Source organism: Micropterus dolomieu, linkage group LG23, assembly GCF_021292245.1.
Source record: "Micropterus dolomieu isolate WLL.071019.BEF.003 ecotype Adirondacks linkage group LG23, ASM2129224v1, whole genome shotgun sequence".
Classification (NCBI taxonomy): domain Eukaryota; kingdom Metazoa; phylum Chordata; class Actinopteri; order Centrarchiformes; family Centrarchidae; genus Micropterus; species Micropterus dolomieu.
The window spans coordinates 15009965-15032947 of record NC_060172.1 but is presented as its reverse complement, the minus strand read 5'-3'; the positions used below and the strand labels follow the sequence as shown (position 1 = coordinate 15032947).

At 39.3% G+C, this 22983-nt stretch overlaps 1 protein-coding gene across 1 annotated transcript in view; it reads left to right on the top strand.

The window, feature by feature from the left end:
* Positions 1 to 22983, top strand: part of stk32a (serine/threonine kinase 32A) — a 70465-nt gene that overhangs the window by 8116 nt on the left and 39366 nt on the right. Inside the window, exon 4 of the mRNA XM_046040242.1 lies at positions 15773 to 15946. Coding sequence (XP_045896198.1) covers positions 15773 to 15946 — 174 coding nt within the window. The remainder of the gene's footprint in view (positions 1 to 15772; positions 15947 to 22983) is intronic.

Sequence of the window (22983 nt, the reverse complement as noted above, 5' to 3'; positions counted from 1 at the left end):
ATGTTGAGAACTATATTATCATTTTGTATGGATGTTAGCTGTTTAGAAAGCAATATACGAGTCACTTTTAATAGCCTTAAAAGTACTGAAGCATTAGGCGGAGATACACAAGCAGAAACAGAACTATTCAGAGCTTTTTGACCACAGCAGTGAAGAAATTTACCCTTATGTGATCTTCTCAGGTCTGCATTGTACAAAAAAAGGACACCAAGAAGATGTACGCCATGAAGTATATGAACAAGCTCAAGTGTGTGGAGAGGAATGAAGTGAGGAATGTCTTAAAAGAGCTGCAGATCATGCAGAACCTCGAACACCCTTTCCTGGTCAACTTCTGGTAAGCCACCATGCGAATACATATTTGAATGTGTGGTTGTATATGCCTATGTATCAGTTAAGTCTGTAAGGTTTCCTTTAAATGACACAGCAGATAACCCTGGATCACTTCTTACAGAGCGTTTAGGAGATGACTTTTGCATCTTTTTGAATTCCAACTTGGACTGCCTTAAGTTTAAAGTGTATATGCAAAGAGCTGCTTGGGTAAAAGCACACTGTAAGGGATTTCCACTTCAGCATGTCATCTCCACAAAAGCTGATTAACCCTGTTCATTACCATCAGCCATAACAGTGATTCTGTAGCACACTCTTTGTCACCCATTTGATTTTAACTGTGATCGTATCCTGCCCATTAAATCAGTGAATGCACAAATACACAGAGAGACCTATCACCTATTAAAGGCTCTGGATTGAGTCTGCAATTGCATGCAAGAGGCGTTTTCCATTGAAGAACACAATTAAGCTTCCATCCACGTCATGTGAAACTGCTAAAAGGAAATTGTAGTTTGCTCACTGATCTAAGCTCAACTTTTATAGTCACGACCCCCCCCCGTAGCTTTTTCTTTGCCTCACCACATTTGGGGGTTGAGGAAGTCCTTCCCTCAACAAGCCCATTCAAAGTCTAGTGTGCTAATTTAAGATGACTCATCAGGTAATTTTCAGAAACCCATTCATCATAATTTGAAAGCCCAAGCTTTTTGAGCACCAGGAATCGTACTTTTGAGATGCCTGATAAGTATGGCTTGTTAACTTTCCGTCTGAAAGGCGTCATTAATTCTTGATAAGCACTCTCGCACTGCAACGTGTGAGAGGAAGCCACCCTGGTTTTGTGTCAGGCAGACAGGCAGAGAGGAGGATACAAAGATGATGAATAACTCCCACGGTCACGATCAATCAGGCAGTTCCTTAAAAAAAAGTGTCTTTCCCCATCTGCCCTTCGTCCTCTGTCCCACTATTCTATCCTCTCTTCACCTACTTTCCCATTTTAATTCCATATCTTTTTGAAAGCTACTCCAGCAGAGTCAATAGCTGTCTCTTAATTACTAATTTGAGGGAAATAAAACTAAATCCTCCCACAGTGGGAATGAATTGGAAGAGACCAAAGCACAGTAAAAAGAAGTGAGGATAGGAAAGGCGCAGGAAAAGGGAGAATATCCACAGAACAGAGAGAGGAGGCAGAGAAAGAGAACAACCGAGGAGGTAGACTGAGGAACAGACAGAAGTGCAGTGTACAGACTCATCAGACGAACAATGCCAGCGCTTGCTTTCTTTCTTGATTGCATGCTGTGTTGGGAAAAAAATAAATAAAAAATTGGTTGGAAGTTAATGCATTTGGCAGCGTGAACCCCCCTGGGTGGGGGTGATTTCCTCTAGAGATGTGCTTGGGTCAGCGCTGTGCCCACTCTCTCTCGCCCTCTCTGTCTCTCTCACTGTGTTGAGTTGGCGTAAGTTATGATTGTCCTGAGGTAAGCGCTCAAGGTCAGAGATGGGGAGGGATTACCTGCAGGCATATGAACCGCACTGAGCCAGCTGCATGCAGAAAACCAGGCTTTATTTTTCTTCTGTCCGCTGTCCTGTTCTCTCACCTCTGTCGTCATTTCATCCACCTTGTCTTCCCTCATGTTATACTCTTTTTCTTCCTCATCTTCTCTTACTTTCCTCCTTCACCACCTGCTTCACTTCATTTTTCTCTCCTCTTGCTGTCACTGTGCTGCTACTAGGCATGACCTCAGGTGTCTGTCTGTGCACTGTGGGCAGCCAAGTAACAATGCACTTGGAAGACTGGACCAAGTTATTTTCCATGTAAACTATTAAGTATAATATGTAATAGTGAATTTGGAGAATCTTAACCTCTGACATTAAAAGTGTTGTACTGTTGAGCATTGATGTGCCAGCACTGGAAGGGCAGTCCATTGTGCCTGTGCAGCATGTGTAAGGGGAGCCCACACTGGCACTGCACTGCTTCGACTCAAATGCCAGAAATATACTGGGAGGGACAGGGAAAAGACGAGATGGCGACCAGCACCAGATGCTGCTCTCTATTCAGCTTTCAGTATTGCTGCCTCTTGATGTTGATTTGTCACAAATGTCACAGGGGAAGTGCTTCTCGCAACTACCTGCTTGTGGTTTAATGTTTTTGTTGTGATGGATGTGTTGATCACAGACTGTGTAATGTGTTCTCTGTGAGCAGTGCCTTTGTTTAAAGGTGTCAAGCAGAAGGAGAACAGTAGTGCAGTAATATTTATTAGCGCTGCAAAAATGCAAATGTAGTTGATTTATTTTAATATTCTAGGAATGCCAGTTGGTAAACTGTTTGGATCTTAGAGGGAGCAGTTACAATTGTATGCATTTTGATACTTATAACAAATAAATTGTGGAATAATCATCTTTGGACTGTTGTGAATCTCTCAGAGCTTTTTTCTTCTTGTTACAGACACACAACTAAGCCTGCTTTGAACAAAGTCTGTAGGACACTTCATTCCATAACATCTCCTGTGTGTAACCTCTGTGACAAATACTGCAATGATGTAACATGCTATTACAAAAAAGCAATTGCATAACATCAAAAGAAAAGAAGATGCACATTAACAAAAGTCTGAAAAATTGGAGAGTAAAAGGTTCACTTGCTTCAGGGAGTCCCTCTTTTGCTTAGTTATTATGTAATCTTACTAATGCATTTCATTTCTATGCAGAGCAAGACATCAGTCATTGTTATTCCCCATTAATGTGCATTTTTGCCTTAAAAAAACAAGCAGAAATTGCATTATGTCTCACAACGGCGAAGACTTTCTCAAAAACACTAAGAGAAGAATTCCTCCAAGCATCCTGATATAAAAGGTCTAGTACACCAGATGTGTTTTATCGTACAGGCATTACATTCTGCTTAGCTATAGGGTAGATTATGAATGGATGCCGTGATCTAAAATAAGCTTAATTCCAGAATTCAATATTACAAATAAGCAGTAGCAACCAGCTGCCGGTAGCTCCTTCAAACTTCGCTGTACTTTTGTTTTTTATATGCTTTTTCCCGCTTTATTACATGTGTTACCTTTGTCATAAATACAGTAATACAGTCATTGGAAGATGAAGATGGGGGTTTTGGATTAAAGAGCAGCAGACCAAGATCCACCCGGCCCAAACAACCGCCACGGCGGGTGGCGCCTGGTGATTCCGGTCTGGACAAAATGGGACTCATGTTGACCAAATAACGGAATTCAGAGACTGTTGTGCCCACATCGTTACAGAGACCTGCCCCATCAACCTCCTGGATCAAGCACTCAGCAGGTGGTCCATGTTCCGAGCTGTCAGCGCAAGACTCCGGCGAGATGAGAGGAAGTGGACCATTTTACACCGATGATGCTTGGTGTACAAATACAGTCAAGATGGACTCTGTTTCCCAAATATCAGACTGTTTGCTGTGAAGATGAAACTTTCATATTATCATCTGGGTGCTGCTGTTTACATTCACCCCAGATGCAAATTCATAAAATGCACTGTGGAATGTGTACGTGTCTCTATATATGTATATAGTTGCTTCCTGCTTTCTTACAGTGCAGACGCTTTGCTGCTTGCACTTGCCTCTGCTTGCATTCTTTTTTCTGCTAGAAATCAGAAGCTCTTGGATACTTTTAAATCACTGGGACTGTCAGATAAAGTTGGCTCTTGCCATACTTTAAAAACTTTTATGATGTTAGTGCTACTCGAGAGCGGCCTATCAATAGCACTAGCCTTTACTGCAGTGACTGGAGCTATAGCTAATGCTAATTAGCAACAAGATGCCCCCCTTCTCCATGGACGACTTCTACAAACTTCTACAGAAAATTGCAGTGCTGGAAACCAAGATCCACAGGTTAGACGTGAATGTGGAAGTGAATGGACTATGTGGGAATGACACCACTTTACCGTGGACCCAAAACAGTGGACAAGAGCATGCTAACACACGGCTAATTAGCACCAACAAGACTACCAAGAAGCAGGAGGCCTGTGTACTGGGTAATAAATCTGAAAGTGGGAGTCCTCCCTGGAACGCTCTTGGTGCAAAGCCAAAGAGTAAATAATTTCCTGGGGAAATTGGAGGACGAGAAACAGGCAGAACCCAGCGCCCTGAGATTTGTGATGTGACTGGCTGGCCTGCATTATCATCCAGGCAGAGCACCTCTTCAACCCCTGTTCTTGGTAGGACATAGCCGTGGACAGCCGCGAAAGGGAGAGTTAGCAACAAACCTCCCCAACAACCGAGCAAAACTGTGCAACAGCAGAACAGATTTTCACCACTATTGCAGGACCCTGGATCTCCATCTGATGACCTGGATAACCTCCCGTCCTCACACAGAAGGGTAAGGACTGAGAGTAAATCAGAAAGTAAAAGGCTGCAGGGAAAGCTAATGACTGGGCCTCAAACTCTGATTGTGGGTGACGCTGCTGTAAACGATGTAAGAAGCACGTGCAGTAAGAACACCAAAATACTCTGCTTTCCGAAGGATACGGTGTCTGACTTGGCAGAAAGAATCATATCGTGGCTGAACATCCTACTGTGAAAAACATCATACTGCACATCGGGACCAATGATGTTGTGAAGCAACAGTCTGAAGTGTTGAAAGAGGATTTTAATAATCTGTTGAAAAACAGTCAGCTCTTTGAATGCTGAGGTGTTTATCAGTGGCCCTATACCGCCAATCCGAAGAGGAGCTGAAAGATTCAGCAGATTGATGGCATTGAACACGTGGCTCTCAACGGCATGTACTGTCCATTCAGTGCATTTCATCGAAAACTTTTACTTTCTGTGGGACCGCAGACATCTTTTAACCATAACAACCTGGAGGACATAATACAACATCTGAAATCCTCTTCATGTTGCCTTGATATTCTGCCAACAGGTTTTTTCAAAAATGTTTCTAAATGCATGGCCTCAGATCTACTAAAAATTGTCAACATGTCTCTCCTCTCAGGTTTTTTCCCACAGGCCCTGAAAACTGCAGTCATTAAGCCACTCTTAAAAAGAGCAATCTAGACAGGTCACTAATGAGCAGTTACAGGCCCATATCAAATCTCCCATTTTTAAGTAAAATCATTGAAAAGGCTGTTTTTAAACAGCTTAGTGCTTTCTTGGCACTAAATAACTGTTTTGATGTCTTCCAGTCAGATTTTCGACCACACCACAGCACTGAGACGGTTCTTGTTAAGGTCTTCAATGACATCCATTTTAACACTGACAGTGGCAGAATTTCAGTCTTAGTATTATTGGATCTCAGTGCTGCATTCGACACGGTCAACCACAACATATTACTAGACAGACTTGAAAACTGGGTTGGACTTTCTGGCACAGTACTAAAATGGTTTGAATCCTACTTAAAGGACAGGGACTACTTTGTGTATATAGGTAATCACACATCTGAGCTGACAAAAATGACATGTGGTGTTCCCCAAGGCTCCATTCTGGGACCTCTTTTGTTTAACATTTACATGCTTGCACTGGCTCAGATTATGAAAAACAACAAAATATGTTACCATAATTATGCAGATGACACACAGATTTACATAACCATTTCACCAGGGGACTATGATCCCATACGGGTGCTGAGTAACTGTATTGAGCAGGTCAACGGCTGGATGTGCCAGAATTTTCTTCAATTGAACAAAGATAAAACTGAAGTTATTGTTTTTGGAGCCAGGGAGGAACGATTGAAAGTCAGCGCTTGACTTCAATCTGTAATGTTAAGAACCACAAATCAAGCCAGAAATCTTGGTGTAGTCATGGACTCAGACCTGAATTTGAGGAACCACATTAAGACAATTACCAAGTCAGCCTACTATCACCTGAAGAATATGTCACGGATTAAAGGCCTTATATCTCAGCAAGACCTGGAAAAACTTATCCATGCATTTATCTTCAGTCGACTCGACTACTGTAACGGTGTCAGGGCTCCCTATGAAATCCATCAGACAGCTGCAGCTGATTCAGAATGCTGCTGCTCGAGTCCTCACTAAGACCAAAAAGGTGGATCACATCACTCCAGTTCTGAGGTCTTTACATTGGCTTCCTGTATGTCAAAGAATTGATTTCAAAATCCTGCTGTTAGTTAATAAAGCACTAAATGGTTTAGGGCCAAAATACATTTCTGATCTTCTGCTTCGTTACGAACCATCCAGACCTATCAGGTCGTCTGGGGCAGGTTTGCTTTCTGTCCCCAGAGTCAAATCTAAACAAAGAGCAGCGTTCAGTTATTATGCTCCGTATATATCTGGAACAAACTCCCAGATAACTGCAGGTCTTCTGAAACTGTCAGTTCTTTTAAATTAAGACTGAAGACTTTTCTTTTTACCATTGCTTTTAATTAAATATTTAAGATTTTTCTTTTTACCACTGCCTTTAACTAGTAGATTGATAACTTACACTGCACTATAACTTTTACTGTCCTGTTTTCTTTTTCTTTGTTTTTAGCTTTTTACCATTGGTTTTAATTAAATATTTACACGGTGAGAAATGAGTAGGTAATTGAGTGAAAAGATAATGGGAGTGAGATTGAATAGAGTGAAGGAACTGGTCTTAAATCTCGCGCCTGAGTGATTTGCAAGAACCTCTGTAACCACCTGTAAATGCGCAGGTGGGTCCAGAGTATAACTGGATCAAAGTGGCCTGAAGACAGACATGTCCTGGTTTCTCTGTAGTGTCCGAGGGTTTTTGGAGTTTCAGTGGACCCAAAGATTGCTATGGACCCAAGTACAGACTAGCTAGAGAGAGTAGATTAAGTGTACTTCTCTGTTTATTCTCTTTTCAAAATAATTGTAACTCAATTATTTGCTCAATCCCTCATCCTGTTTTTATTTTCCATTTAACCCTGATTGTACACTACACTGTAACTTTTATTATATTTTAATGTGTATTTTTTCAATTTCCCTATGTTGCTTTTAAACTTTTTTATATTTCCCTGTTGCTTTTATGTTTTACGTATGCACTTTGAATGACCTTGAAAGTTGAAATGTGATATACAAATAAACTTGCCTTGCCTTGCCTTGCCTATATAAATAACTGTATTGTTTTATTTTATTTTATATGTTACCATATTTTAATATAGGATTACACTTAATTATATGTTGAGTGTGTAGCACGAAGGAACTACAAAGTTAATTTCGTTATGCAGCCTTGTGCTGTATAATGACTAATAAACAACCTTGTACCTTGTGTCTAAGGTACAAACTGTATCCTTGTGTATCTGCAAAATGGGCACTTCACATCCTCATTTTCCTTTAACACCGCAGGCGTTGCCGAACACTGGAAAGCAGCATGTCAGCATGTCAAGTATTTGGCCTGATGTCAAGGTGACCCGGTGAAATAGAAGATGATAGAATCAAGGGTGGTAAGCATAAAAAAACAACCAATCAAGTACTGTTACTGAGCGTAAATGTTACTTTGATGGAAGTAAACACATAGGTCGAAAAGGGCTATTTAAGTAAAAGCAAAAAATACCATTTTTAAAATGTGCTCACTTGCTAAACTTAAATAAGACTTAGACATCACCTCACCTGTTAACTATAAGTGGAGCTTTAGAGTGTATTTTACATTTGAGATCACTCCTTTCCAGTATGCTTTTTGTGAGGGATGTCTGTATTAATTTTTAGCACGAGAGTGTGCATCTATGCGTGTGTCCTCAGGGAACATTAGACACAGACTGATGGGAGCTGTCAGTCAAAGGAGGTGTTGGGAGATGGGGTGGGAGGAAGGTCGGAGGGCTGTCGGCATCGATACAACGTGTCACAGTCTGAGCGATTTGCCGGCTGTGACTGTTTCAGCAAGAGGGGCGTTGGTCAGTTGGTGTGTTGAAATGTGTGTGCATGTATGGGTAGTATGTACATCTAATCACCGTAATTGCAACCTTGTGTTGAACAACAAAGTCTTGATTAGCCATTTTATTACTGAGAGTCACTCATGGATTTTCCGCTGTGGGCATTCAATAGATAGATGTTAATTAACAAAAAACACTCTACAGTTTATGTTGAGGGGGTTTGGTTCATTTACTTCATAAAAGATGTTCAGGATATGGAAGATGAGTTACTGTGAGGGAAAAACAAGTCCTTTCCAAGGAGTCCAATATCATTACATTTAATTAATGGGTACAAGTGATATTCTCCTTTTTGAGAGGCTATACATTTAGGAATATTGCCAATACTTCCATTACTTTTAAAGAAAGGAAACCCTTCTTTATTTATGCACTTACCGTAATGTAATGAAATATTTTATTTTTTTGCTGAGTATTGCAGTATGAAGACCTGTCTTGCTTGATTTAAAGGTCACAATCTACTTAAAACAGATACATTTATGTGTCTAAAACATTTAGCTTCTGTAATGTAAGCAGAAATTTTGAAATTGTGGCAGTTTTAGTGTTATTTGAATAAACCGTGTGGTCTAAATGTCACAACTATTACCTTTGGGAGAGGAAGACTTTTTGTAAGGACACGTTACCATTAGCATCAGAGCTCCGGTGGTTTCTGGAAACTTCCATTACTGAAGTGGCCTGGGGTGCCTGTGCCTCTAAAAGCTCTATGCAGGATGCGATCCCATCAGACCGGCTGCCTGGAGGCCACCAAGAGGTCACATTGAATTGCGTGTGTGGCGGAGCAGATACAAACATTGAAAGAACAGACAGAATTGACAGAGAGAGAGAGAGAGAGAGAGATAAAGAGCAACATCTAAAGGACAAGAGACAGAGAAAATGGATAAGAGAGAACCAGCAAGCTATAAAGAGAAACAGAACGCCAGCAAGGTCAATAACAAGTCTGCACTACTTCAACATAATATACAGGTGCTAATCTGGAGTCAGCTGTTCTTTACTCTGTACCAAAAAAGCTGGTGGAAGCTTAAAACAACAGCTGCTAATAGGCAGAAACGATGCTGAAACGTTGCTAGTCATGAATTTAATGTATATTGCTACTTATAAAGTAAAACCATGACATCCTCACAAAATCTGGCCTGAAAAAAATATAAACACTGAAAAATTGTGTTTCTGTTCAGTCTAATCTCATGCATGTCCATGTTTATTATTTATTTTTGATGACGTGTTCATATTGCAGTTGTGCAAACTAGTATGCTACCACATGTTGTTGACTTGAGTGTTAATTGTTCATCGGGTAATACTTATCACTCCCAGTTGCTCACCTGCGATGGCACTATTTTTCTACCTCACTTCTTTTTTTTAAATGTATTACTTGGGAGGCAAATAATTTCAAAATAATATTTTAAGTTACATTGAATAAAAAAAGTGTCTTTTAAATCATATCAGTCACACATGCACACAATATGTTGACATATTAATAGTTACTTGGGAAGCCTTTGTGACCCAGTGCCTACCTAAAACAAACAACTTAATGAGCACCATTTCTAATACATTTTGACAGCAGTGTCAGCAGGCCAATGGAAACGTCATTCATATTCACCTTCTAAATGTGGTGTCACTTTTTCAGAGAGAGAGAGAGAGAGAGAGAGAGAGAGAGAGAGAGAGAGAGAGAGAGAGAGAGGGAAATAGGGCTTGTATTGTCATAGGAGACCAATATATACTGGTTTTTGTATGTCTCTCCAGGATGCAAATTTCAACAATGTACTGTTTGCATGTATGAATATGTACATTATATCTGGTACTTTTTAAGACTAAGTTTCAGCAGCTGTCATCAGATCTGAAGAAAAAAAGGTGGCTGGCTCATACAACAGGCTGCTGGATGGCAGTAACTATATATGGGTGCACAAATGTGTGTGTGTGTGTGTACATTACAGTAATCAGAGTGTACTGTATGTGCCTGTGCACTGTGTGTATAATCATGCCAGGCTGTCGACCCTCTTTATGTCTTTTTCCCTGAGCAACCATGTGAGAGATTGCTGTGAGTCAGTCCATCTTGTTTGACAACTCCCCCACCGACAATGACGGCAAAGCCCTTTCAGTTTTTAGCACTGTGGCTTTCTGATGGTAAAAACATGGAAACCTCAGCCAAGCATGAGAGCTGGTTTTCTACACGATTAAACTGGTTTAATGGAGGACTCATGTGTACTATCGATTGACCTGATGGACTTACTGTTCCTCCTTAAACGCCACCCAACCATGTATTCAGTAGTTATATACTGTATGCTGAAGTAATAATATGTTGCAATTTAATATTAATATGTATTTTGTCTTTTTCTGTCAACAGTTGACAAAAAACTTACATTTGCATATTTTTCAGAGTGAAAATTCTGTAGTGCACAGAAAGTGATAAATTGAGCACCAACAGCATTTGCCTGAGAGGTGCTTTTTGGTCAGTGCAGAATAGGGAGGGATGCAGCTATCGATTATTTTAGTAATTGAGGATTCTACAGATTATTTAATCCATTTTATCAAGTAATCAGATAAGAAATATTTTTGCCTGGAGCCCCTGGTACTAAAATCAGTTGTGTTACTCATATCACTGATGGACTACAATAACAACACACACACTGTTATACATTTACAGCTAAGAAAAGTGCCTTATCTTTACTAGCCTTGATCTCAACTAGCAATCATAATTTATGTTAAATGCTAAGGTTAATGTTACCTTTTTTCAGGTCCAGTCCATGGATGTGTAGACTGGAAGCATTGCCATCGTGCTGGAAGCTAATTCCGTTTTTCAGTATATAGTTATATGGAGTAAACAATCAAAATTCTTTGTATTGATGCTTTTTAGTAATCGAGTTATTCGATTCTCGATGAATCGCTTCAGCCCTAGTGCAGAACACCAATGAGCATTTTTCACAAGATATTACCAAAATTATGACAAACAAATTTGATGATTATCACCTCAAAAGAAAGTTTGGTAGACAGAAAGATTAGAGTTTCAACACATTAAACAGGAAGAAACTGAAGGTAAAGATTAGGAATGTCTTCATAAAGTTTTCTTTTGTTAAAAAGCAAATGCTAACAATGAACTTAAAAATACTGGACAAATCAAGATAGGTAATTAATCATGAATTAATGTCTTGTTGTACACATTAAACAATAGTAATTAAATTACTGCTGTATTCAGCTATATTTTCCTGGGAGAAAACAGTGTTTGTCCGCCAAGAAAAAGAGCAATTAAAGTCCAGCTTGTGTCTCCTAAATGTCTGTGACAGCAGCCTCCTGGATTCTTTACCACCTTTACTACCTCTGCTGTGTTAGAGTTATTTACACTGACGCTTATATGTATGTATGTGTGTGTGACAGAGAGAGGGGGTAGAGAGATACTGAGGTAGACTGAAAGAGAGAGAAAGAGTGAGAGAAACAGGCCACAAAAGAGAGGGAGAAAGAGAATGAGAGACAAAGAGACTTAATCAAACGATTAATAGACCGAGGGAAATGGAGTCCATCCAGCAAACACAGACTGACTGAGCTCACACTTTAAACCAGTGAAAAGCTTGTTTTTCTTGTCTTGGTTTACAGTCATGAATATTTCACACATGTTTAAATGTACACATTTTTGCACGCTGGATCTCACACTATTGCCCCGAATGAATGTTCATTTCCTGTTTCCACGCTTTTCCCCACGACAACGTTTTCATAATATTCTCTGCATTTTAAAGTCAAATTTTATTTCTATCCTAAAGTGAAAACATGTCTCTCTGACTACATAGAGAAACACCAGCGTGTCAGAATTTGTGGGTGATTAGTCCGTCACATGTCCAAGCATGTACACAGAATCAGAGCAGGAGCACTGTGGATAATTGTGGAGGAATGTTTTGACCATCTATGAACTCAGAAGTCGTGTTGGTCCCAAAAAATACAAATCCTGTATCAAAGTGGAGCACTGATTTGATATTTAAGAAAATGTGATGTTAATATGAGGCCTGTTTGATCTGCGCTTCCTCTCTCCGTGCCAGACGCAAGTGTCATATCATTTTCCAACACACTCTCTCTCTCATGCACACACATACATAGATTCACTCTATTGCCTCAGTTATCTCTCACTTTCATCCACTGGCAGCAGCTAGAACTTTTTTTTCTTTCATTTTGAAGCTTTTGTAGACTCCTTCCTTCTCAAAATTTGTAGCTTTTAAGTAATTTTGTCTGCTTATTCATAAGGGTCCAGCTGCCATTTTACTTTAAAAACATGCAGGATTGATAGGATATAAACATTTAGCATTTAGAATCGGGGTCTGTCATTTTGGCCACGTAAAGAAAACGTTGCTGTATATGAGTTTTGCTATATATGTTTGCTATATCGATAACTTTTTCTTAGCCCATCTCATAATGACTGTTCGATTTATCTTTATTTCAGTCCTTTAAGTAAAAATAATTAAGGTGTAGTGTGCAGCCATAACTTATTAAACCTAATTGAAAAGTTGGAAAATTGAACACGCTTCTCAGTCCAGACAATAAGTAACGTTAGTTATGCACATGCATACTGTACATAGACATGTCTATAATATAAATGCGTACAATCACATACACAATAGCTTGCATGTGTGCAAATCTTGTGTTACGTGATTCGTGCAATGCTATAATCAATCAGCTCATTTCTTTTCTAGTGTTTGTAATTTCATAACCAAAGCCTTTGTAAATTCTTTCTGTTCTGATTTGGTGATACTTTTATTGCTCTGTGTGGAACACTAACTGAGCATTACACATTACATTTCTGTAAATATGTTCTGAACAAAAAAAGAAGTATCATCATCCCATTTCGCTATCCCATCCTTATTGCACACACACACACACACACTCATATAAACTTTACCAAAAACTTTGGAGAACCTCGGTGTACGCTAGTGTGGCTAAGTCATTGCTGCTTGTCTGAGTGATTGATAGCATTGCAGCTGGTCCCATCCAGCTGCACTGTATTATACAGTTTAAGAGGGAAGGGCTGGCCTCTTCTCACGCCCCCCCCAAAAACTGAGATTCATTAACTCTGTGTGCGTGTGTGTGTGTGTGTGTTTAGGATAGAGTGACTCATTGAAATTTGAGATGCCGTGTTTATTTTTTTACACTTTAAGTTGTTTTATAATAATGCATGTTAATATTTATTGATGCATGCGTGTTTGAACTGAAACATGAGGAGGAAGAAGGACAGTGGAGTGCGCGTGTGCATATCTTCGTGTGTGCACCACTTTGTGACTTTGGCAAATGTGTGTGCATTTTCAGGACAGGAATCTAACAGATAGTCTTTCCACACTCTAAGGCCATTGGCAATCAGATGTTAAGTGGTCTCAGCATTATCTGAGCCTTAGGAGACGGTTTTGAGTCAGCTCAATCAATCCCCATCCATCCAGTGCAGAAAAGCACCACCTCCAGCTTATTGGAGAAGGGCCCTGAGGAAGGGAGTTCACCAACGTGGCAAAAAACTACCCTCGGTCATTGAGCATGTTTGAGTTTGAGCCAATATTATGGCCCATACAGAAAAGTATCTCTCAGTATTTAGTCCCCATTTGGACTAGTCTACACTGAAACATGTGTAAAATTGTAGCATATTTATTTCATCTCAGGAACATGCTGAAAGACTTGAGAATGGCAGTGTAGTTCTCCAATTTTAGAACTACTAACTTGCAGATGTAGAACATTGTGTTGCACACAGAGCAACGCTTTAGGCGAGCCAGGAAGTGTTGGCTGCTGCAAATTTTTATAAATATTATTTTTGCATGAATGAGTTTCTTGTGGGAGAGAAACTAATTAGCTCATCGTTTAGAGGGAGGAAAAAAAAGAGTGGCCCCGGTGGGACGCTCGGCACGTAAAATCAATGGTGATTTGTGCAACAGCTTCTCAAATAGCGATGCAGCGGGCCGAGTGCTGATATAGGCATGCTGTGCATGACACTGCTTGATGGATGGATGAATAGATGGATGACCACAAGTAGCACTACCACCCAGAACATCCCTCACACACTAATAGAAGCAATGACAACGGCAGATGCAAGCAAATACTACGTACAGTATTCACTAAGACAACGTTGAAAACACCATGAAAAATAACTAAAACGGACATTAGTTCATTCATGAATAAAGGAAGTGATATTTTGTGACACTTTCCCTGTCGGAGACCTCTGAGCAGTTTTCCCTGCCAAATCTTTAGATCACAGACTGAGATAAAGAATATTTAATGGGTGTGATGGCAACGCACTCACCAGTCTGAGCAGACTTGCAGAATTTTGCTCAATAATTGAGCTATAATTAAAGGTTTTCATACCGCCAATGTTGTTGATGGGATAGAAGGTATACAAGTGCACATCATGTCCTGTGATGTGAAAGTTATGATGATGATTGTGTCCAGAATGTATTTTTTACTATTCAGATGATGTGCTGTCATTTATTTTGCTGTATAAGAGTCTTTGGTAAGCAACATGGATTATTTTTGCGTCACTCAGTTTTGGTTCTTAATAATATAATAATTAATAATAATAATTATTATTATAATAATTATTAATAGGAATGTCAGGCATATTACTGGCTAATAAATGTGATCCCAAAAAACTTACTTTGAAGTTCTTAAATGAAAAAGTCCCTGCTGGCTTAAACACTAAATATAAAAATATTTGGTGGTAGATTTAAAAAGAAAAGAAGACAAAGAAGCACAAAAAGATTGTATTACAAAGTAAACCTGTCAAATTGCATGTCAAGCTGTCAAAAACATGTTAAAACAGGAACACTGTGTTACCTTTCTCACCTGTCTACTAACTATCATAGCCACTTGTATACAAAACAATAAAGGATTTTCTTGGCTTGTTAGCCTTGAAGACAGGATAATGAGCATTGCCTCAGGCATGACTCAGCTAATATGTAGGTGCTCTCCCTGCAATGTAAAAGAGTGCTATGAGTGGTTTTTATTCTTCTTGTTATAAGTCATACAGAGTAGAGCAGCCTCTACCCTCGAGAGACCCCGGGAGGCTCCTGAGGTTGTGTTTTCAGAGATCATGAGGTTGAAACAATGATGGGTAATTTTGTTCAACTGTTTGTTCTTGTCAGACCTTTTGTACTGGGGTCTTTCACACTGTCTTAAAGAGGTTGATTTGCCTGAGGAGCACAAGGCTGACATGAGTTCAATTTGCACTTGTCGTCCTCTTTTATTGCTGACGGGTAAAAATGTTGCCTCTTCAATATTGCTGTCTTGTCACTTTCTGGTTCGTCCCCTCCTCCTCTCACCATCAAGTTCCCCTTATTTCCCACACTACTCCTGCAACGCCAACATCTCCATGTTTGCCTTCCCTTTAAACCTCCCTCTCTGCTGACTATGTCTTTCCTCCTTTCTCATTCTTTCCGTCACCACTGTTATTTTCACCCCCATTTCTGATTTCTTCTCCACCTCCAATTTGAATGCATGTCTCTCTCTTACTTCTACCTCCCTTATATGCATCTACCCATTTCCATTTCATCCTTTCTTTTCCAAATCTCCTTCACCTCCCCCTCATGCCCTTGCCTCCACTTGGCGTCCCTCTGGCCTTGTTGCTCCTCACTCCTGACCTCTTTTCCCGGCAGGTATTCCTTCCAGGATGAGGAGGACATGTTTATGGTGGTGGACTTGCTCTTGGGGGGAGACCTGCGCTATCACCTGCAGCAGAACGTCCACTTCTCAGAGAGCACTGTCAAACTCTACATCTGTGAATTGTCCCTGGCCCTGGGATATTTGCGCACCAAGCGCATAATACACAGGTGAGATGTTTTCCATTCTATGAACCTTTTTTATGTAGTTTATTATATTGTAGTTTGTTTAATTAACTTTAAAAATGCAGAGATGGGGTTTCTGCTCTCTCCATGTAGACAAATAACATGAGAGAAATAGTCTTTGACTTAGCCCCATTTTGTCTCTTCCTGACACAATTAGCTCCTCTTCTGTCTCTCTTGTTTTTTCACCACCAAGTACCCCGGTATTCTTTTCTCCTTGGCTGTCCACTTCCATATTATTTTTTAATATGAGTGCTCCACCACTGTGCAGAAAGGTCAAGCTGTCTTGACATGAAGGTCACAGCTGACACAACAGTTTACCCTGAACTGCAGACTATGATCATCATGAAATGGGCCGGTTCTGTCTACGCTGCTGTGTCGATGCCTCATTTAATTTGTAAAATGCGGGTTAAGTGCTTTTTATGCAGAAATAGCTGCTGCTATGGAAGAGCCTCCGACTCGCTTGGCCAAGAAAGACATGGCTACAGTCCAATATTATTATTTTAAGTTGTTGAAGTGACCTAAAGATAGTGGGATATCCTGTTACAGCCAATGATGCTGCCAAAAAACATTGAATACATTGAGTGAGTGCTTCTTTTGCTGAGGTGCAAACCCCTTGAGACTTCCTTAATGGAATCACACCACAAATCTACCTCATCCATCTAGGGACAATGCAGATAAAACACACAACTTGAGCAACCCTGTCTCACACTAAATATTTTCTAATTTGTGTTGCCAAATACATTTTGGAGGAAACATATTCACTGCATTTTTTTTCAAATCCTGCTGTGTTACTGTTTAATTGCACACAAGTCAGAGAATTTCCCGGTAATGCAAACTCAATACTTCCATGTTCCTCGCTGCACATTTATTTCAGTTAAACAGTTATTTCATACTTACTCTGTTGATCTGAGTTTCTCTTCTTTAACACAAATACTGTTTTCATTCACTGATTTTTCCAGTCTTCTTGCTTTCGAAGTTTTTCCTCAATCTGTGTTAAGCTCCGTCCACTGACAGTCCACCATTTCAGCGGATTTTTCACATTAAAAGACGTCTAGCTTTCCTTTTATTGGTAAGCTTGCCATTTGAGTTACTGAAGTAGTTTACAGGTGGCTTTTATTAGCCATCGGCTTTTATTTCACCTTTAAGTTGCCCAAATACAACCATAAAAACATTAATCATGCTTTAGTTACCAGGAGAGTATTGTATATAAAAAACATGAAATACACTGATGAGCCATCCATCGTCAACCACTTATCCTGCGTACAGGGTCCTGGCGAAAGGCGGGGTACACCCTGGACAGGTTGCCAGTCCATCGCAGGGCCACACATAGACAAACAACCACTCATGCTCACAGCTAAGGACAATTTATGGTCACCAATTAACCTAGTCCGCATATCTTTGGACAGTGGGAGGAAGCCGGAGAGGACCCTGCCAGAGAAACTCCACACAACTGGGGTTTGAACCCACAACCTTCTTGCTGTGAGGCGACAGTGCTAACTACTGCACCACCATGCCACCCATACACTAATGAGCATTTGTTTTAAATATATGCCCAAAATAAACATTTGCTCATGTTGATGAAAAATAGAATCTGGGTGGAATTAGAATTAATTAGAATTAGTTTCTTACTTAATGTGTTTGCTGATTCATTTGTAGGAGGACTTCAGATCCAGAAACACATACTGCAGGGTACCAAAGCACAACAAAATGTACATTTTTTCAGTACTTTAAGTGCATACATTTTTAGCATAAAGTGTATGAGCGGTGCTTTGCTCCAATCTCTGAGGCACTGACCATTTTCCATCCCCTGCTTAGACTTACTCCTCCACTCTGGTAAAGTGGCAAACAGAGAAAGAGAGGCCTTGATGACTAATAGGAAACATCACTGCAACAGAGCACACTAATTTATCAACACCCCCAGATAACAAATTACGCCATTTAACGTAAAGCATACTACTTGCACTTGTCCACGCTCTTAAACCTCCACAGGAAGGAGAGAGAGGGAAATAAATGGGACGGGTTATTAATGTGCTTATTCATTCAGTCCATTGCAGGATGTGAATATTTAAATTATGTTTTCTATTTTAGTGCAGGAGAGGACAGACTCCCCACTTGATGTGCAGGTGTTGGGGGCGTTTGTTTAGACGGAATCAACATCTTTTCAATCTGCATTTATTAGCTTCAAATAGGATGAGGAACTCAAAGTAACTCTGAGCTCATCTCTATGGAAATTGAATATATAATGTCTCAGATGTGGACGTGCTGACTTTGGTACACAGAGAAAATGCACTTAAAACCTTCAGAAAGTGTGTGTGTGTGTGTGCGCGCGCGCGCGCGCGTGTGTGTGTGTGTGTGTGTGTGTCAGCGCACACCTGTGTATGTGTGTGTAAATGAAGGATGCACACATTCTCCTTCCGTTGGTTTTTGATGATTTTGATGATAATGAGTGGAGTAATGACGATAATGACATTAATCGCATGCAACATGACGATAATTATGTTATTTATGAGTTTGATCATGACTGCGACAGAAGATGCTTGGCAGTAGTTGGGTTCAATATGATGGCTTGATGTCCACATTAGTAAAGCTAAGCTTTATTTATTCATGAAGTCTCATTGAGATGAACAAATTACATACTGTATAAGATAATCAAGATAAATCCGTCACACAAAGCATTCATCACACACACACACACACACACACACTAAACAAAACAATAACAAATATTATTAAAAATAAGGAAAGTAAAGGGAACTTTAAAATTTGTCTCTAACCTTAATTTATGTCAGAGTTCATTCCAGCAGTTCCAGAACAAGTCATCCCCAGTTCACTAGGAACCTTCCAGCTAACCTATTCTGTGATCTGGTGTCATGGTCATTCACTTTGACTGCATGTTTTCTTAATCCCACTCCTGCCATTACCATTACCGACCGCTCCCGCAATATGTGTGTTCCAGACGGCTGCTCTTGCCCACAGCTACATTTAAACCGCCCACTCCCACAAAAGCCGCATAATTCCAATCCCAATGTTGTCCTCTAATGCATAACTGTCAGTAATGACTTAGCAAAATGACATTCTCTTCCTCTGTATTAAACATAACATTTTTATTAGATTTTTGTAGATCATTTAGCTTAATGATTGTCTTGTTTGGTCATTATGAGCCACCGTACCTTGTATGTGGATCCATGGCAATGCCAGTGAATGTGCTCAGATTCAGTCTAGTTCACAGTCATCTAAGAGGACTTACTTAACGTCTGATCGCTCCTGTAAAATTCGTGTGGGGTCCCGGGGCAATCCCAATGCAGTCCTTTAATTAGTACGACAATTATCATTGTTACCAAATTCTAAGTATTTATAATCCAATGTTCAATTGATTGGATTTCAGAACAGATCAAAGGTCATGGATTAGGAGTCGTTAGGAGTGTTTGTGCATATGTTGTTGTTTATAGACTTAACTAAATGCTTACCATTAATGAAAGAGGTCTGGTTGTCATCAAAAGCAGAATGAAATCTCAAGAAAGGTTTGTGGTAGAGGCAACCGCATAGAACATGGTATCTTCAGAACAAGGGTGTCACTTTGTGTTAAAAAGTGGTGGGGACATTTTAGGGCTCATATTAGGGGTGTGATGAAACACTTAGTCCATGAGACGTGATAATGCACAATATTGGAGTCATGAGAGCAAGATAAGATGATACTCCAATGCTATTTAGAAGAAATATTAATTGCTGAAAAAGGCTACTCTATTGGGGGGTTTTGAGCATTGAACTCTAGAGCATTCTAGAGACATTTTCTGCACCAATTTATGGTGGAAATGTCTTTATTTATATGAAGGGAAACAAAATTCATGTGGCCGGTGACAATTCAGAATGTTATATTATAATATTATCAAATATAATGCAGTAATCAGCAGCTTGTTTTTTAGCCTAAGTTACTTTTTTTGGACAAGGCAGATCTGTTTCTTCTATATTTACATAGAATTTTATTCATTCATTCATATTGTGCAAGTAAACCTTTCTCCTAGAATTTTTATTTGTTATTTAACATTTCTTGTTGCAAGCTAATTTTCATAAAACTTTTAGTAAATGCTTTCAAAAAGTGGTGGGGACAAAATCAGCCGTTTCAAAAAAAGTGGTGGGGACATGTCCCCAGTGTCCCCAGTGCAAATGACACCTATTCTTCAGAATAAAAATTAACAGTAGTGCTCAGTTGGAAAATAAATATTATTTAAGTGCAGAGTAAATAGTAGGGGGCCTAATGTAGATCCTTTGGGGATGCCTTTATTAACTATTTGGGAACTTGATTTAAAACCACTGGTAATAGACTAGAGTCTATTTGGATCCCACTTGTGCTCTAAGAATTGTTATTTGGTTGACATTTTAAATCAGGAATATGAATGAAGGTTATTTCATTGGCTTAGAAATTGCTAAATGTAGATATAAAGCGTGTCAGGGTCAGAGTAAAGCTCCTGAGAGGAATTCTGTCTCTGTCTGTAACTATACAGCGCATAATATACACAACAGCAGTGACAACAACAGATATCTCTGTGTTTAGTATTTGCTAATTTAAATAATGAGCTCTTACTGTATGCAACTGTATGGCAATACCATGTCAAGGCAGTGCAGCAATGAGGTTAACGACAGCAGTTCAGCTCATCTTGAAAGAGCCTTAATGGAAAATCAATGAGAGGGCAGCGGGACATACATGAGCCTCTGAGAATTAGGTATTATGCAAGGTGGAGGTTTATTATATTGTCCTGTTTGACATAGTGGAAATAGATTTCATTTGATATCTAAAAAGCAGGGGAAATGTTGGTTTATATGTGTTTAGAATACTTATCTTTAAATATACTATATCTAAACTAAAAATCAGTTTACTAATTTTTGTTGTTGTAGGAGTTTAAGTTATACACAAAGTTAAAAGATAGTTTAGGTTTATTACAACTTGGGTCTTATTTTATTTTATTTTATGCCCAGTATTGGTTGCATTAACAATGTACTCACCAAAATAATTTCTTAGAAATACTGTAGCTTCGCAACAGTGAAGTAAGAACGGGCAAGACCGGCGGTTAGATGAAAACTGAAGTCAGATTATCTAAACTACTTTATTTGGAGAGAGTGCACCAGAAATGTGGGTGGTAATAACTCAAAAAAAAGGTCTGGCTAACCTGGGGGGCAGTTCAAAACTTATATAAATGTCTGCTGCTTATGTGTCATACTCCCATTGATATATATATTTTTTAACAATTAACTAGGTGACTGCAGTGGTATTATTAACGACTGAAATGACGGCCAAAACAACAACAACAAAAAAAAATACATACCCATGTTTTCATAGACACTTATGCTTTAAATTCCTCACATTACATTCTACCACACGTTATGTACAGTCATTTTGTCTAAATAATCCTTCTGTGGTGGGAAAACATATATTTGTGGACATATTTTGATCTGTATTTGCATTTTGAGACATCATGCTCAGAATATGATTAACCTCAAGGGTGACATACTGTATATCTGGTTGGCTAGTCAGTGTTTTTAACCCTAAGCTCTCTGAGGAGTTTCAATTATTAACAACAGAATAAGTCTCAATTAGATGACATCTTCAGAGACTTGATGAATTTCTCCAAACAAGTGGAAACATAAATGGCAAGTGTGTGACAAGGGAAGGCACATGTGCGTGTGTTTGCGTGTGTGTGTGTGTTAGTGAGTTTATGTAAGTTTACCTCACCACATCCTTTTGACATCAACAACAATAATATATGGCTGAACCCTCAGGTGCATTTTCTCCTCCTAATGGAAAGACTTTCATGTTGTCAGCCAGCAGACGCTCCCTAACGAGTCAATATGCCTCACAGTTTAATTTAGGAAACACGCTGCCCATTAAAGTGGGAGGGACTAATTGTTTGTTTCTTATCAAACTGACAGAGATGGATAGAGATCCTGCAGACAGATGTCAGCTTACAGTTAAGATGAAAGTTCATTATGATAATCATGATTGTGTAATCTCATAGTGAAACATGTACAATACACAGATTGATGTAGAAATACACTGGTTTGAAGCATCAATGTGTTGCATAAATTTTAGACTTCAAGAAGATGGTATTGCACTTGGTTGCTGAGCTATTTTATGAATTAATACAGAAGCTTTGTCTGTGCCATGCGTTTTGTATGTGTTGTTTGTATCTGTTCAATGGGGAATAGCAGACATTTTAAATAATGAACATTTATTATTTTTTCATAATGTGCTCATATGTGGCCAGGTGACTTTGACTCTTTCAAATATTTGTTGAATTTTATTTTGAATTAGAATTTTTAAAAATAAGACTGCCGATATTACATTTTTTTCTTATTGTGAACAGATACCATGAAAAGACTAAAACCATAACAACAAGTATTGTCTGTGTACTAAAATCCTGATATATAGGTAGTAGTTTAATTGTAGTTTATTCCTCTGTGCCCCTAATTGTTAAAACGATTAAAAACACATCAATGAGTCCTGGGTATCATGTTCTTTTATGACCATGAACATGGGCATTCTAGTTTGACTCAATGCCACATACACTGTCCAGCTGCTGTAAAGACTTACTTGAGTGCCAAATGTGTATTAATCTGTTGCTGAAAATAATTCAAAACAAATTCACTATTTACTCCTGTTTGAGTAAAGTCTGTCATTGTCCCCAGCTACTTAGCAATTTAAGGCGATGTACATGTGATGCAATTTTAAAGATTTCCATCTTCAATTGGAACAAATGGGCTTGCAGCTGAGTGCCACAATCATCAAAAGAATTGAGAAAATTGTCCAGTCTATTTATTCAGATTCCTTTTTCTTAGACACAGCTGTTGCAGCGGCAAGCCTATTTCAGCCAAGGAGGACTTTCTTTTGCAAGCTATGATCTCTTTTTCCCATCTCCTCTCTCTCTCTTTCTCTGTCTCTCTCTCACACACACACACACACACACACAGTTTAAAATCTCACGATTTGACCATTCTTTAAACATCTGCTTCTGCTACAACAGACACTG